Source organism: Felis catus, chromosome C2 (assembly GCF_018350175.1).
Source record: "Felis catus isolate Fca126 chromosome C2, F.catus_Fca126_mat1.0, whole genome shotgun sequence".
In the NCBI taxonomy this organism is placed as follows: Eukaryota; Metazoa; Chordata; class Mammalia; order Carnivora; family Felidae; genus Felis; species Felis catus.
Genome location: NC_058376.1, coordinates 11,002,492 through 11,018,923, shown reverse-complemented (window position 1 = coordinate 11,018,923; position 16,432 = coordinate 11,002,492). Strand labels below are relative to the sequence as shown.

The window sequence follows — 16,432 nt, the reverse complement described above, 5'->3', positions numbered from 1 at the left end:
CAGCCCACTCTGGCCCAGATTGACAGAACTTCGAATTTTACACCACAGGGGTAAAAGGAATTCTATCTTTCTTAAATTTTACTGTGGTTACTGGATGCTCTTAGCCACAATTTAGGAAGCAGCATTGACATAGGATCAAATTCTAGGTACGGAATTGATTCTGACCCAACAAGCTACAGATCCCCAGAGTCCATGTGGCCTGGGTCTCGTGGAGCATGAACAGACCCAGAACAGAAGTGGAATGCCCTAGGATTTCTGCGCCCTGGTCCCCACGTTCCCCGAGTTCCTCAGGTGGGGTCCAGAAGTGACCCTGGGCCACGGCCAACCCTCCTGCCTTTGTCGGGGTGCCCTCTCCAGCCTGGCAGGCGACCCACCCACCCTGGCCTGGGAACTCTGTCTCTGCTTCCTTCCGGTGGACCGAGAGATCGGTGCAGCCCACAACCAGGACCCTAGCCGGTCTGCCGCGATCCAGCAGCTCTCCGACCTTAACTGTGAGTGGAGCCACAAGAAGACCGCCCCCGGGCAGCCGGAAGAGGTTTCTGAGAGCGAAAACTGAAACCTATTCTCTCCCCCCAGGGGAGCTCCAGGACCCCTTACACAGATCCCATTTAATCTTATTAGACTTGTCCTAACCCCTCTCTATTGGTTTCAAGCTGATAACATATCGGAAGCAGAAATGAAAAGGCTGTTAGCAGGAGAAATGCCTCGGCACGAAAGAGGTGGTCTTTGTGAAGCGGACCGAGCCTGAGAAGTCACTGTACCATCACCTAGTGCCAGACGACACAGTGGCCGACGGCCCCACACCGGGACCACTGCACGTTATGACTTTATGCTCACAAGGATGACCTTAGTCACTAAGAAAAGGTTCAACTACTTTGCTTATCGAGGCAGAGAGGCAGAGACATATATGATGTATTTCAGGAACTGAATAGTTCAAACGAAAATATCTTGAGTGTGTTAAAAAGCATTACCTCTCCCCCGAAGAGTATCCAAATTCTCATCTCTGCGGAAACAGCTGCCTAAATGATTCAGTCTCGACGATCTCTCTCTCTCTCTCTCTCTCTCTCTCTCTCTCTCTCTCTTTAATATTTATTTTTGAGATAGCACAAGCAGGGGGAGGGCAAAGGGGGACAGAGGATGCAAAGTGGGCTCTGCACTGACAGCAACGAGCCGGATGCGGGGCTCGAACTCAGGAACCGGGAAATCACGAACTGGGACGCTCTGCTGACTTCATCAGACCCCGGGGTGCCCTAGTCCCGATGGTTTCTAGATGCCTGGGCCTTGATAGCAGGGCGTCTCGCCTGACTTGATCACGTGGATGTTCCTCGACATCGCCTCTTGGGCGCCGGTCCCCGGTCGCCCCTGTGTGGGAGCGAAGCCGGGAGGTAATGGAGAGAGTCTGGAGGGAAACAAGAATGCAGGATGGGTTCTCCAACGTGAGCACACACGAGAGGCAGTTTCAAATGCAGATTCCTGGGGCGCCTGGGGGGCTCAGTCAGTTAAGCGTTCGACTTTGGCTCAGGTCATGATCTCAGGTTCATGGGTTCGAGCCCTGCATTGGGCTCTGTGCTGACAGCTCAGAACCTGGAGGCTGCTTCCAATTCTGCGTCTCCCTCTCTCTCTGCCCCTCCCCAACTCACACTCCATCTTTCTCTCTCTCTCTCAAAAATAAATAAGCATTTAAAAAAGAATAATTAAATTAAAAATAAAATCTTTAAAAAAATATATTAGAGGGGCGCCTGGGTGGCTCAGTCGGTTAAGCTTCCAACTCTTGGTTTTGGCTCAGGTCATGATCTCACGGTTTCATGAGTTCGAGCCCCGCATCGGGCTCTGCAGAGCCCGATGCGGGGCTCCAACCCACGAACTGTGAGATCATGACCTGAGCCGAAGTCAGACACAACTGAACCACCCAGGCGCCCCAAAAACACTTCTGAACGACACGTTAGTTACAAACAACTGGTTCGTTTTCAAATAATTGGCTCAATATTTTCCTTGTGTTTCCAGATGTTTGGGACTCTCTCTCATGTACTGATTGTACTTTTTTCAGATTCACAGCTTGCCCCATTGAATTAAAGCCGGAGGTAGCTCATCTGAAAACATAGCGAGCTGAGACCTTGAAAACTGTAGAATTGTCCTGTGATCCCCAACTTTGCAGCAGGCTGAGTACCTCCCGGGAGGGGCCAGGAACCTCGGTAGCCTTGGGGGAAGGCAGGATTGACGGAAAAGTTTTTCTGAAAGGAGGAAGCTTGAGCTCCATCAGGGCCGAAGGAGACAGAGGAAGGGGGACCGGCTGTGCGAGGAAGCAGGGAGGGCCCGAGGAGGGGGCTCATCTGGGGACCGGGCACTGAAGGCCTCGGAAGCCAGGGCGGTGGCCTCAGTTTCCCCTCCGGCTTGGCACAAGGCCTTCTGCTCCCAACGTGGGAGGGGTGCTCCGTGCAGCGGGGAGAGCCCCCTGTGTCTTGCCCGTGAGGGGCCAGACTCCACAATCCCTTCTCCCTCTGCCTTCTCCCCTCGGACGGAGGCACCCTCCTCCCTGTTCCCCCGTGGCCTCTGTGGTGTCTCCCTGATTTGGGGGCTCCAGCGGCTCAGCTGAGCTGGGAGAGGGGGCTGAGCTGCCAGCCGTCCGAGTAGCTGATCGAGGCAACAGGCTCCAAGTGGAACAGTTAAGCCTTTAACCACTTACTCTGAGGGTACCAGATGGCACCAGCAAGAGTCTAAAGCGAGGAGGAAGGGCCGGCCTGCCCCGTTCCGTTCCCCACCCCCGGTGCACCTGCCAAGGGTCAGGTGGATCCGCCCAGACGGAGAGCTGCTCCCTAAACAAAGGCTCTGGTGGTTTCAGGCCCCCCCGGGGTGTGGGTGGGAGGCCAGAGGGAAGGTCCTGGAGTGGAGAAGTCAGAGCGGGGCAAAGTGTCCCCAAGCCTTCCCCTTCCCTGCGAGGAGCCTGGAGACCCCACCGGGGGAGCCCAGAATGAAGGCGCCAGGCTGCGGGTGCAGATGTGTGACCTGTCAGTGCTCCCCCCACCGCCCCCCGCCTCCCGCCTCTGGAATGCTGATGCAGTGGCTTGTTCAGCAGCCGTTTGGGACAATGAGGATGGAACCATGTTAGGACAGTGGAAGGACTCTAGGTTCTTGATGACCATGGATCCATCGTATTAGCCCTGAGCTGCCACCTTGGCACTTCTCGATTTTTCTGTGGTGGAGGTGGGGTACCTTCTTTTAAAAATTTTTGTTTTGTGTTTATTTATTTTTTTAGAGAGAGAGAGAGAATGCCTGAGCAAGGGAGGAGCAGAGAGGGAGAGAGACAGGGAGAGAGAGAATCCCAAGCAGGCTCCGTGCTGCCAGCACAGAGCCCAGTGCAGAGCTCGATCCCATGAACCGGGAGATCATGACCTGAGCCAAAACCAAGAGCCAGACACTAAACTGACTGAGCCACCCAGGAGCTCCCCGGGGTGCCTTCTCTGTTAAATCTCTGTGGGTTAGGTCTCCACTACTCACAGCATGACCTAATCCTAACCAACCCACGAAGCCTGCTAGAGACGGGCGAGAAGGTTACTTGAGAAGACGTGGATCCTGCCTGACCTTCCTGTCACTACAGGTGTCTGTGCCCCTAAGGGTGTCAGTTACCGCCTGGACTTGTCTTCATGGGCAGATGAGCTTAAGGATCACTGCCCTGCCTATATATAGGGTGACCGTCTAAACTGAGTGAGGTCAAGTACGTGAAAATGGTTTGTATGTCTAAAACGATCACACATGGAAGCAGTCTGCACCTCCTGGGTAGGCCTTGGACCTTCCTCGAGTGGACAAGGCAGGACCCACTGGGCTCCAGCTCTCCATTTGCCTATTTGCTTTTGGGCTCATTTTAGGACAGACCGTTCCAACACACCACCTCCTTGGGAGTCACCATGGTCCATGGAGACAGAGCGGGGATGTGGTTGTGGGTGACGGTGAGGGCCGAAGCGGAAGGGATACCTCACCAGCCAACCTCTTAGCCAGACAGCAGCTCCACTGACCTCATGAAGTCTCTTCCAGAGGACTCGTCCACACCCGCAGGGTTGCTGTGCCTCGTTACCTTACTGTTTGTTTCATTCAGGCGTAGCACGTGATTGGTCTCGAAGAGTCCTGGCTTTGCTCACCATCCTCCCTGTCCTCCCCATCACAAGAAACCTCTTACTACCATCAGCTGCCTAACCTAGCACAGATGGTCTTAAAAGAAATGCCAGAGAACAAAGTTCCTTTGATCAAAGTATCTTCAGATGCGTCTACTCTCATTATGCCCTGGTGATGAAAAGCAGTAGGAATTTTCCCCAAAGAGTGAAAAGGAAATGTGGTCAGCAACATCAGGTCTGACCGTGGGCATCCTGGCTGACCCTCAGCTTGGACTATAATAACAGGAGCTTCAGTTTATGGGGCACTCAGGAGGAGCCACACATGGCTTGCGCTAAGAGTTTTAAAGCCCTCAACCCTAATTTACTAATGAGTTAACTGAGCCTCAGGGAAGTGAAGTAACTTGTCCAAAGTCCCCCGGTTCATAAGCTGGAAACTTGAGATTCCACCTAGGTCTATCCGACTCCCAAAGCCCAGCGTACTTTCCATGACTTTCTGCTGGAAGTTTCCACGCTTAGTATTACGCAGCATTTCTTAATTATGCATCCAGTATTATGTAACTAAGTTGCACATTAAAGGGGGTCCTTTTGATCCCTCTGGTTATACTGACGTCTCTTTCCCCTAAGTGCCTTCCTAATGATGAAACCAGGTCTCAAGGGAAGAGGACCCCAAACTCATCTTATTAGATCATTGTGGTATTCAAACAAAAATAGCGTCTGTTGGTTTATCTTGTTTGAGAACCTTAAAAGTCTTCCATTTTTCCCCTCTCACTGCAAAATAATGTGTTTTTGCAAGGCATTCTGCCTCTTGCTCAATTTTGTGTTGAAATATCTTTTTGTTGTGGGTGTCCACTTGGAGGCGGCTGCTTTGTCAGCTGGTGTCGCCTGGTATCGCCATGTTGTGGGAGGGAAAAAAACGCCAAATACTCCGGGAACAAAGCCAAATATGGTGGTTAGGCATGTGGGCTTTAGACTCTGACTTCAAAACATCTCCGTCTTCTCACCTGTAAAGTGGGGAAATGGTAGAACCTATCTCATGGGGTCATTATGGCATTAAATGAATGCCCAGCAGTAGAGAGGCAGTGTGAATAATGGCTGTGCACATGATCTTTGGATTTGAATTTTAAAAATTTTTTTATGTTTATTTTTGAGAGAAAGAGAGAGAGAGCACGAGCAGGGCAGTTGGCAGAGAGAGAGGGAGACACAGAATCCGAAGAAGGTTCCAGGCTCCGAGCTGTCAGCACAGACCCCGACGCGGGGCTTGAACACAGGAACCATGAGATCATGACCTGAGCTGAGGTTGGATGCTTAACCGACTGAGCCACCCAGGTGCCCGTGAACTCTTCATTTAAACCTTCACTCCTCCACCCAGAGCAATTTACATGATCTCTTGATTCTTGGAGGATTCTTGGATTAACGGGTTCCACAGACTCCTGTTCACTTCACCTGTTCACCCACCAACTCCTAGCTGAATCAATCCCTGGTACAGCTTTCCAGGTGCTTCATGGGACCACCAACTTACCTTGGAGCATCTGGATGGGTTTTCACCTCCTTGGAACCTCCTTGTCTCTCACTCAACCTCCGACACCTTTTTTTCGAGCAACGGGAAGCAAAAAGCCTGTTTAGCCACTGTCTGGACCACATCTACCGATGGCAAACTGGTTCCCTGTAGATTATTTTGGTGGCTCAAGCTGGTTGGCACAGACGCTATTTCAACCTTTTTGTGACCACACACTTGGTTCTTTTTCTTTCTGACCTAAAAGTTTCGACCACACAACCTTTAGCTCTGACCACCCCTGCTCCCCATCAAGCTCCTTTGGGCTGAGTTAGTTGTAATCCTCCCACTGACCAGCCCTCAAGATGGCCTTAACAAGATGGGAGTCGAGATCCCTAATTCACCAACAAGCTTTAATGGAACCTCCAGTAAACCTACAGCACTTGGCCAACACCCTTGGAAACCTCAGTCCTCACAGCATCCCTGCGAGGTCGTTGTTGAAGTATCTTTGGCTGCAGCGGTCCCGAGTCGAGCCCAGCAGAGTTGGTAAAGACTGCCCGTAGCATGGTCCCAACCGCTTGTTAGAGGAATCACCCTTAAGAAAATTTACCAAGATAGTAGTTTTCCCATCTCCACACTTTGTTGGTTAGTGTTTTCCATTTGCTTGGGTTTATCCTTTCGATCCCTTTGCTAATTAAATCTCTGACAAGTATGTACTGGTAAGAATAGACACTGTCAATGTACTGAAAGCAAAACTCCTTTCTGTTATTGATAATAAACCATTTCAAAGAAGACCAGGCTGAGTCTAAAGGGTTCAGGTAATTGTAAAGGGAAGGCAGAAAGAGTAGTTCGTGGCCACGGGACTTGGCTACCTCCGGGCAACACACAAGGCTCTTTAGGTTAATGACCGATGGGGCATGGATCTGGGCCTCTGGCTCTTTGTCTTCCTCTGGCTTCTTCTTGTCTCGCTGCCTTCTCTCTTTGACCACAATGGCGCACTTCCCGTAGGCCTTCCTCGCCACATCACAGAACTCAGAGAAGAGGCTGTCTTCCTGTTTGATGCATACCTCATCTCTAAGGAACGTCCGGTACTTCCAAGGCACCCATCCTTGACTACCACCAGCATGCACGATACACCAAGTTGGAGTTTGCGTGAAACACCCGTCACTGAAATCTTCTCCGGTGAGAAGACTCTCGGCAATATTGGTTTCTCCAAAATATATGGTCTTAAATCCATCATTTTGCAGTGTTTTCAGCGTTTTCAAATATTGGAGGCATCGCTTCCTCTTGATGTTATCGAATGGATTTCTGGTAATGATGTTTCTTAAAAGAGGGTTTGCAAAGTGAGGCATGGTGTCTTCTCAAGTGTTTTTAAACGCCTGCATGTCTCCATCTGTGCAGCTTTGGCAAGAGTGACATGATGACCTCACAAAGGGCTTTCTTACAGCGAGGCCAGTCACATAGATACACTGTGGATTTCAAAGCACCACGAAACACATACTGAGAACAATTTTCTTCTGGCTTATATGATATGGGAATGGGAAATGCGAACCACGAAAAAATGTTTCTTTGACATCACTTCTGCCATGGTCTGGGGCAGAGATTGGCAATCGTAGGAGTTCGCTAGAGCTGTTGTACCAACATACCAAAGACTGGCCAGCTTAACCAACAAAGTTATTTTCTCATGTTCCCGAAGGCTGGAAGTCCAAGATCAAAGTGTCAGCAGGTTTGGTTTCCTCTGAGGTCTCTCTCCGGGGCTGGTAGATGGCCACTGTCTCACTGTGTCCTCACATGGCCTTTCTTCTGTGTGCATGCATGTCTCTGGCCTAATTTCTTTATGATCTTTATGATTTCTTTATGTTGGATTAGGACCCACCCATATGACCTCATTTTACTTTAATCACCTCTTTAAAGACCCTCTTTCCAAACATAGTCACATTCTGAGGTACTGGGGATGGTTAGGGCTTTAACACATAATTTGCGGGACGGAGGGACACAATCCTAACCACAACAGTCCTTTAACGGCGATGAGCCAAATTTATGACGCCTTTCGGATGGGTTCATGAGGACAAAGAGGAATATTTACATTCATTCATCCATTCCAAATGTATTTATTGAGCACCTACTAAGCACCGGGCATTGTGTCAGGAGCCAGTGGTACAGCCATGACACGTCCAGTGAGACCTGCCCATGTGTGTGGGTTAAGTCTGCATATGCATGGAGTTCACAGGTGGAAGAGGAAGGTATGGCAAATAGTACAAAAGAGTCAGTCTGCAAGCCTGTCTTTCATTGGCTGCCAGTTCTTGAGTGGATTCAGTAACCCATCTGGAAAGCGCTTTTAATTTTATACACTCAAGGCAAAAGGACACTTTGCTTTAAATTCTAGTGGCCTCTTCAACTGCCTTTGTGTTTTCTTATTCCCTTCCTTAGAGCTAAAGATGTTTCCTAAATGTGCAAAATAGATTCCCTCAAATGACAATGTGGACGAGATGATTGGTCAGGTCCTTCACTCAGTTGTTGAACAGATGAGTGTTTCTCTTCCACCAGGGTTTTCTTGGGACTCAAGCTTAGGCAACCCTAGACAGTAAGATTATGCCAGCCTAGTAAAGTTAACACAAAGTGTGTGCTCTCTGGACAGCCTCTCAGAAACCAGGATCAGGGAGTTTGGGTTAGTAATGAGCCTGTGACCATTTTCTCTTTGGATTTTTCAAAAAAAAAAAGTGGGGACTGTTTTTCAGACCAAATTTGATAGGAATGCCAAATATGTGGAACAGGAATGTGGCTGCTGTGGCTGAAATAATGGTGGTCCCAGAGTCACCCTGTTCAGCCACCCTCTCTCTCCCCTGTCCCAAGGTACCTTGTGCCCTGGAACAGCAGTGTGAGAGCACTATATAAAGCAATGAGGTCGATTCCAAGACAATTCCTTGCTTTTTTCATCCAGTGTTTGGTTATGGATATGAGAAACGTTCAGAAGTATAGAAGAGAATGTATCATATGTTATCTTCTGTGTAAATATATATGTATGAGTAAATGATAAATAGATATGCACATTTACTTGTATTTTCAAGTAGGATAAACAAAGGATGAACCAAATATAAATTAAAATTGCTTACCTATTGGGGCGCCTGGGTGGCGCAGTCGGTTAAGCGTCCGACTTCAGCCAGGTCACGATCTCGCGGTCCGGGAGTTCGAGCCCCGCGTCGGGCTCTGGGCTGATGGCTCAGAGCCTGGAGCCTGTTTCCGATTCTGTGTCTCCCTCTCTCTCTGCCCCTCCCCCGTTCATGCTCTGTCTCTCTCTGTCCCAAAAATAAATAAACATTGAAAAAAATAAAATAAAATAAAATTGCTTACCTATAAGTGGAGGGATAGAACAGGAGGGACATAAAAGCAAGAAACATTGGCTTTTTCGAATGTATCGTTTTATAATTTTAACCAGAAAATGTAGACATTTTACATTTTTTACAAACAAAAGGAAAAAAAGAAAAAGAAAACAAAGGATCTCAAAAATATGCAAATAAAGCTGAAACTAATGAAGCTAACTGCTTCTCCTGTCAGTAACAGCAGCAACAACAAAATCACTAATCCCAGCAGCAATGTATACTTCTCTCTAAATATGAGACTATAATCTGACATGGGTTCATCTGTTGTGTTTCCTAAATTTCACATATGAGTGAAATCATATGATATTTGTCTTTCTCTGACTGACTTATTTCACTTAGCATAATACATTCTAGTTCCATCCACGTTGTTGCAACGATTAGAGGAATTGGAGGTCCTTTCGTTCTAGGGGAAGGAAATGTACAAGATGAGTTTGGGACATCTTGTCCAGCCTAAAAGCAAGGAAACCATCAGAGACTACTAGGTTCTGTGGGAAGAACCCAAGAGTCAATTTGAAAGGTTCCCATGGGCTAAAATGGAAGAGTTTGAACATCAACCATTGAAGAAATAAGTGATGACTCCAAGAAATTGAAGCAGAACGAAGGTATTAAAATCTCTGAGTTCAAAACAGCGACAACAAATCAAACACACCATTAAAAAAATACTCAAAAAACCTGCTAGTTGCCCGGAGGTGGTATTGGAGGGCCCCATAGCACTATTTCGCCAATTAATAAATAGAAGAATCAAACACTTATCTTGACTTTTCTTGTGTTGATTCCATTCCAGAGCGGGAAAGGCCAGGATGGTGAGCCCAAGCAGATGTCACTCCAAGGTGGCGGGTGTGAATGTGGCCCCGCTGGGCAGGCAATGAAAGTAAAGTAAATCTGAGCACCGGGGTTGTGTGCAGGGGCTCTGGTACTGGATAAACCTAGGAGTAAATCTTAGCTCCACCCTCAGTAGCCTCAGCTTCTGTCTGTAAAATGGGGAGAACACCTATCTCAGAGTATTGAATCAAGGACGTAGGAGGTAGCAAACATAATCTACTGGCAAGGAGCTTTATAAATGGCTGCTTGTTATTGTTGAGACAGACTGGCTGAGAAGACAGGTCTATTAGAGAGCTTGGCAGTGACTGATGAGAAAAGAAAAAAGTCATGGAGGGAAGTCAAGGAGAAGAAAAGGAAGGAAAAGTTAAAAAAAAAAAAATCCAGGCTGAGGACCAATATTGAAATGAACTAGATTGTCTACCCTGTTGCAAAAAAGGAAAATATTCCCTTCTTCTCTTCCTTCCCTCCCTTCCGCCTTCCTTCCTTCCTTCCTCCCTTCCTTCCTTCCTGTTTCTCTTTTTTTCTCTCAACTTCATCAATAAATCTTGAATGCTTCCAGGTTCCAGGCAGTATAATCTTGGAAAGACTGGAGTCTCCTGAGGTCCCCTCAAGGAAGGCGCCATCTTGTGGGAGAAAAGAGTCAACAAAGAGTCTCAGTAAAAGGAGATGGGCCTTGGTTGGGGAGGAAAATTCTAGAAATGGGGCCTCATGGGAAGGAGACCTTTCAAGGAGGAGATGGAGCCAGTTGTGGAAACCTGGGGATGGCAGTGGTGAAGAGCTTGTATTTCAGCTGAGATAAATCCGTTAAGGGGTTCCTGACCTCTTTTCTCAAGGCTTGACATGGGGAGTGTCACAGAGTTGCTGAGGAAGGGGTAAGTTACAAAGGAGCCCAGAGAATGTGCGGCCAGTGGCAGTTCTAGAGGGGACTGCAGCCAGCGAATTCGAAGGTTTCTCTGTCGAGGGGGACGATTGGATTAAAGAAAGACACAAAGATGTCTTTGCAAAACAGAGGAGGGGTGGAGGGACCAATGGCTATTTAGGAGGCACACCCTTTGTTTATACCTCCTCTGGACACTTCCTGCTTGCTAAGCAGTCTCTTAATTAAATCTCTATCCCTACTTGGGAGATGAGAGTACTTCCTGGTATTTCAGGAAATGGGAAGCTCTAGAGGGTTGGGAAGGGGGTTGACTGTGAAAGAAAGGGAGGATCTGTTAACCGGTCAGAATCAAAATTAAAAAAATGTTTTTCTCATTACCTTCTTTAAAAATTTTTATTTAAATCCAAGTTAGTGTAATAATGGTTTCAGGAATAGAATTTAGCGATTCATCACTTACATGTAACACCCAGTGCTCATCCCAACAAGTGCCCTCCTTAATGCCCATCAACTATTTAACCCATTCCCCCACCAACACCTCTCCAGCAACCCTCAGTTTCTATCCTGTAGTTAAGAGTCTCTTATTGCCTCCTTTTCTGTTTTTATCTTATTTTTCCTTCCCTTCCCCTGTGTTCATCTGTTGTGTTTCTTAAATTTCACATATGAGTGAAATTATATATTTGTCTTTCTCTGACTGACTTATTCCACTTAGCATAATACATTCTAGTTCCATCCATGTTGTTGCAAATGGCAAGATTTCATTCTTTTTGATTGCCAAGTAATATATTCCAATACACACACACACACACACACACACACACACACACACACACACACCATATCTTCTTCATCCATTCATCAGTCAATGGACATTTGAGCTCTTCCATACTTTGGCTATTGTCCATAGTGCTGCTATAAACATTGGGGATCATGTGCCCCTTCAAAACAGCACTCCTGTAAATACCTAGTAATGCAATTGCTGGGTTATAAAGTAGCTTTATTTTTAATTTTTGGAGGAACCTCCATACTGTTTTTCAGAGTGGCTGCACCAATTTGCATTCCCACCAGTAATGCAAAAGTGTTCCCCTTTCTCCACATCCTCACCAACATCTGTTGTTTCTTGAGTTGTTAATTTTAGCCATCCGAACAGGTGTGAGCTGATATCTCATTGTAATTTTGATTTGTCTTTCCCTGATGATGAGTGATGTTGAGCATCTTTTCATGTGTCTGTTAGCCATCTGGGTATCTTCTTTGGAAAAGTGTCTGTTCCATTGATCTATGTGTCTGTTTTTGTGCCAGTACCTACGGTCTTGATGGTTACAGCTTTGTGATACAGCTTGAAATCTGGAATTGTGATGCCTCCAGCTTTGGCTTTCTTTTTTAACATTACTTTGGCTATTCAGGGTCTTTTCTGGTTCCATACAAAGTTTGGAATTATTTGTTCTCGCCCTGTGAAGAACGCTGGTGTTATTTTGATAGGGATTGTGTGGAATGTATAGATTGCCGGGGGGTAGTGTTGACATTTTAACAATATTTGTTCTTCTGATCCATCAGCATGGAATGTTTTTCCATTTCTTTGTGTCTTCTTCAATTTCTTTCATAAGCTTTCTATAGTGTTCAGCGTACAGATCTTTTATTTCTTTGGTTAGGTTTATTCCTAGGTATTTTATGGTTTTCAGTGCAATTGTAAATGGGATCAATTCCTTGATTTCTCTTTCTGCTCCTTCATTGTTGGTGTATAAGAATGCAACTGATTTCTGTACATTGATTTTATGTCCCGCGACTGCTGAATTCATGTATCAGTTTTTGAAGTTTTTTGATGGAATCTTTTGGGTTTTCCACAAAGTCGTAGAAAGAGTATCATGCCATCTGAGAAGAATGAAAGCTTGACTTCTTCCTTGCCAATTTGGATGCCTTTTACTTCTTTTTGTTGTCCGATTGCCGAGGCTAGGACTTCCAACCCTATATTGTACAACAGTGGTGAGAGTGGACGTCCCTGTCGTGTTCCTAACCTCAGGGGGAAAGCCCTCAGATATTCCCCATTGAGGATGATATTAGTTGTGGGTCTTTCTTATATGGCCGTTATGATCCTGAGGTATGTTTCTACTATACCTCCTTTCTTGAGGGTCTTTAGCAAGAAATGATGCTGTACTTTGTCAAATGCTTTTTCTGCCTCTATTGAGAGGATCATGTGGTTCTTTTCTTTAATTAATGTGATGTATCACATTGATTGATTTGCAGATATTGGACCTAACTCCACAGCCCAGGAATAAATACCACTTGATTATGATGAATAATTCTTTTAACATTTTGTTGGATTCGGTTTGCTAGTATCTTGAAAATCTTTGCATCCGTGTTCATCAGGAAGATTGGTCTGTAGTTCTCCTCTTTGGTGGGGTCTTTGTCTGGTTTTGAAATCTCATTACCCTTTAAGTTAGAAACACAAAGCTTAGGTGTTGTAGATAATTATTTTTATTAATCCATAACACTTCATTCACCGGAGGGAATGCTGTTGGAATTGTTTTGTGTCATCCAGGCACAGGTTTCACCTGGATTTAGGAGTGTAGATACAGATCCTTAAAAAGATGTTTGATTTTTTTTTAATGAGTTACGTACTATAGTCTTTAACTTGCTTTTGTAAACCTAACAATAAATCACAGATGTTTTTCCATGTTAATACTGGAAAACCTCCTTCTTTTTAATGGTTACATTGTATTCCATTGTTTGGATGTGACACACACTATTTGATGAATGCCCAACTTTGCGGTTATTTAGATTGTTTCCAGTAATTGTTTCATCGTTTGCTATCCCAAATAATGTTATGATGAACATCTCCTCGTAGTTATGAAGGTATAATGTAGATATACACATCTGTAGAGGGGTGGGAAGAGGAGGGGTCAAAAGCTATGCATCGTTTCAATATTGGTAGATATTGCCAAATCATCCACTAAAAAGTTTGTGCCATTTTGTACTTCACAGATTGTTACCACCACTTGATATTAGTGATCTGTAATCTCTGACGATCTGATAGGGAAACATGGCACTTCACTGTTTTAACATCATTAATTATAAGTAAATCTGGCAAAATATAATTAGAAAACAATGACAAGAGGAATTTGCTAGACAATGCACAAATTTAGATGCCCTTGGGGGTTAATTTCAGAGAGGGCATGGTGGCGGGCGGGGGGCAGGGGGGGGGGGTGCTGTGTTTGGAGGAAGCCAGCCCAAGGACAAGTCATGGCATCCTGAGAGGCCAGACCCAGGTGGCTCCCAGTGGGCTGACCGCCAGGCCTTGGAGATGACTGGGGACGGGGTTCTGGAGTCTGAGAGTGATCGATCAACAGAGGGACGAAATGACAACCCACGGCAGCCCTTGCAGAGACACCTTCGGCACCCCACCCTCACCCGCTTAGGGGGAGGCCTAGCCAGCCTCTGGGCAGGGCCAGGAAGTAGCCTGCCCTGGCAGCCAGGAGTGGCCTGGACTCAAGCAAATCATTGCCCCACACACAGCCAGAGAAACTCCGAGAACCTTTCATTTTTCCTCCTTCCCTTAATTCTGGACCTTCTCTGCTTCCCCTCCTTGGCTGAGACCTGGGAGAGAGAACATGGCCTCTCTAGGGTCACCTCCCACTTTGGAGATTTTGGAGGGTGATGGAAGGACCACCAGGGTCCACCAGGATGAATCTGTGCCCATGATGACTTCTAAGCAACAATATAATACCCTCCCAGGAAAGGAGGTAGAACCCTGCCAGCCCCAGAAGCACCCCCACACTTCTTCCCAACCACAGACTTCTCCCTCAGTCCTAAGAATAACTACCCTCTGTTTTTCTAGAAAACATTTCTGTAGTTCTTCTCTACTGCTTGGGTAACCAGGTGCCTTTTAAAGGCACGTTTGTGTATTTAAATCAATGACACTGGACTCAGGCATTGTTGGGGCTCCTTTCCCATTCCCAAGGCCAAGGCCAGAGCAGTGGCAGGGCACTGAGGACACCCTTCCATGCTGCTCACTACGGGCACCCCAAGAGGTGCCCAGATCCAGTTCTTGTGGGCGCCTCACCTGGGCCCTGGGGGGTCTCGCTGGGGCTAAGAGCCTCTAGGTGTGCCCCAAAGCCACCCTCCGGGAGGCCCAGTCACTTTCAGAGGGACCCAGAACAAGTAAGTCGAGGACCCCCCAGAACCCCAACCGAAGAGCTTCTGTCCAAAGCTGTGCTTAGGGATGGCTCTGCCCCATTCTCTCCCCTCGGTGGCCCTGCCCTCCCCCCCTCTGCAGGCATGTAGCACAGTCACCCCGTGCACAGGGGGAGGACCTGCCCTCAGGCTTTTGGCCTGGCACCTTGAACCTCCCGGGCGACACAGAGCCTGGCACCCCTCCCCCCACAACAGGAAAAAGAGCTGAGCACGAACCCAGCTTCACAACTCACAACTGAACTTGCCACCGTACGTGTGTGAGCACGTGTGTGTCCAACCTCTGCATCCTCCCCAAACTTGCCACTGGGAAAACACTCCCAGCGAAACACGTCTGTCACGTGAGGTCACAAAGCCCCTGCTAGGTCAGCGATCGGTCGTAGTGATGACATTTGTGAGCACTTAGTGCTGGCCATGGCCCAGCTCCTCTGCACACAGCGCCCTGCTCAAGCCTCACTGCACCCATGGAGCTGGAAGGACTACTTGTTCCATTTTCAGGACAAGTTGTCTAGGAAGAGAGGGCAAAGGGGCCCCTTCTCCTTGCCTTGCCAACCGAGAGAAGAATCCGTGGTTGCCTCTTTTTCTACAAAATGGATTCTTAAAAAACAAACCAGGGGTGCCTGGGTGGCTGAGTGGGTTAAGTGTCTGCCTTCAGCTCGGGTTATGATCTCACGGTTTGTGAGTTCAAGCCCCGCATTGGGCTCTGTGCTGATGGCTCAGAGCCTGGCGCCTGTTTGGATTCCGTGTCTCCATCTCTCTCTGCCCCTTCCCTGCTCGCTCGTGTGTGTGTGTGTGTGTGTGTGTGTGTGTGTGTGTGTTCTCTTTCTTTCTCTCTCTGAAAAGTAAATAAACATTAAAAAAATTTTTTTGAAATCACAAAAAACCAAAAACACCTTCTAATGTACTTTATAGAGCTAAGGAGAGTTGACCGGGACCAAGGGGGCTTCTCCTATTCCTTGACCTTCTCCAAAGCTTCTTTTCCTCACATGTAACATGAAAAGATTGGGCGAGGCAAAGGCTGCATTTCATTTGCCCTAAAATTTGCCCTTGTGGAACAAGAAAGATGTGTGTGAGTGTGGATGTAAGTGTGTGTGTGTGTGTGTGTGTGTGGCCTGCTCTGTGTGTGTGTGAGTGTATGTGGGTTTTAAACACCTGGGACCCAACGGAAGACACCTGTCTCCAGGTGTGCTTCCTGGTTCTCTGCTCAGAGTGACAGTGCTCATGGAGAATGCCTTCCTCAGGCCTGGCCCAGAGTGGCACTCCTCCCTAGGCACTCCTCCCATGGCCCTCTTCCTGCATTATTCCCAGCTCCCACTGCTGAGAAAGAGCCGGAACCATTAGTCAGGGTAACTACTGAGGCAAACTCCCATCTCTGGCTTCTCCGAGGGCCCTCACCTGGCAGATGAGAACAAGCCCACAGAGTTTCAAACTCCTGCTGGGGTCTGTCTGGTGCTCAATGGGGTGCATGGAGGAATTATCTGGGGGAGCTCACAGAGTTGTCTATGTCTGGCCCCCACGCTCAGAGGTTCTGATGGAATTGGTCTAGGGTGAGGCCTGGGCATCATCAAGATTT

The 16,432-nt window shown here is 47.4% G+C and overlaps 1 protein-coding gene and 1 long non-coding RNA gene across 2 annotated transcripts; both read right to left on the bottom strand.

The window, feature by feature from the left end:
- Window positions 1–5,992: 5,992 nt before the first annotated feature.
- CC2H21orf140 (chromosome C2 C21orf140 homolog) lies at window positions 5,993–9,709 on the bottom strand. The gene is made up of 2 exons (XM_045036651.1): window positions 8,950–9,709; window positions 5,993–8,711 (listed from the first exon to the last, which is right to left on the bottom strand). The coding sequence occupies exon 2, from the start codon at window positions 6,948–6,950 to the stop codon at window positions 6,195–6,197; it is 756 nt and encodes a 251-aa protein (XP_044892586.1). The 5' UTR covers window positions 6,951–8,711; window positions 8,950–9,709; the 3' UTR covers window positions 5,993–6,194.
- Window positions 9,710–13,089: 3,380 nt separating this feature from the next.
- On the bottom strand, window positions 13,090–15,483 carry LOC109491681. The gene is made up of 2 exons (XR_002145151.3): window positions 15,096–15,483; window positions 13,090–13,545 (listed from the first exon to the last, which is right to left on the bottom strand). It is a non-coding gene; the product is annotated as an uncharacterized LOC109491681 (long non-coding RNA).
- Between the last annotated feature and the right edge of the window lie 949 nt (window positions 15,484–16,432).

Excerpts from the sequence above, each read along its gene's own strand:
- CC2H21orf140 (XM_045036651.1), bottom strand. The coding sequence starts at position 6,950 with ATGCCTCACTTTGCAAACCCTCTTTTAAGAAACATCATTACCAGAAAT.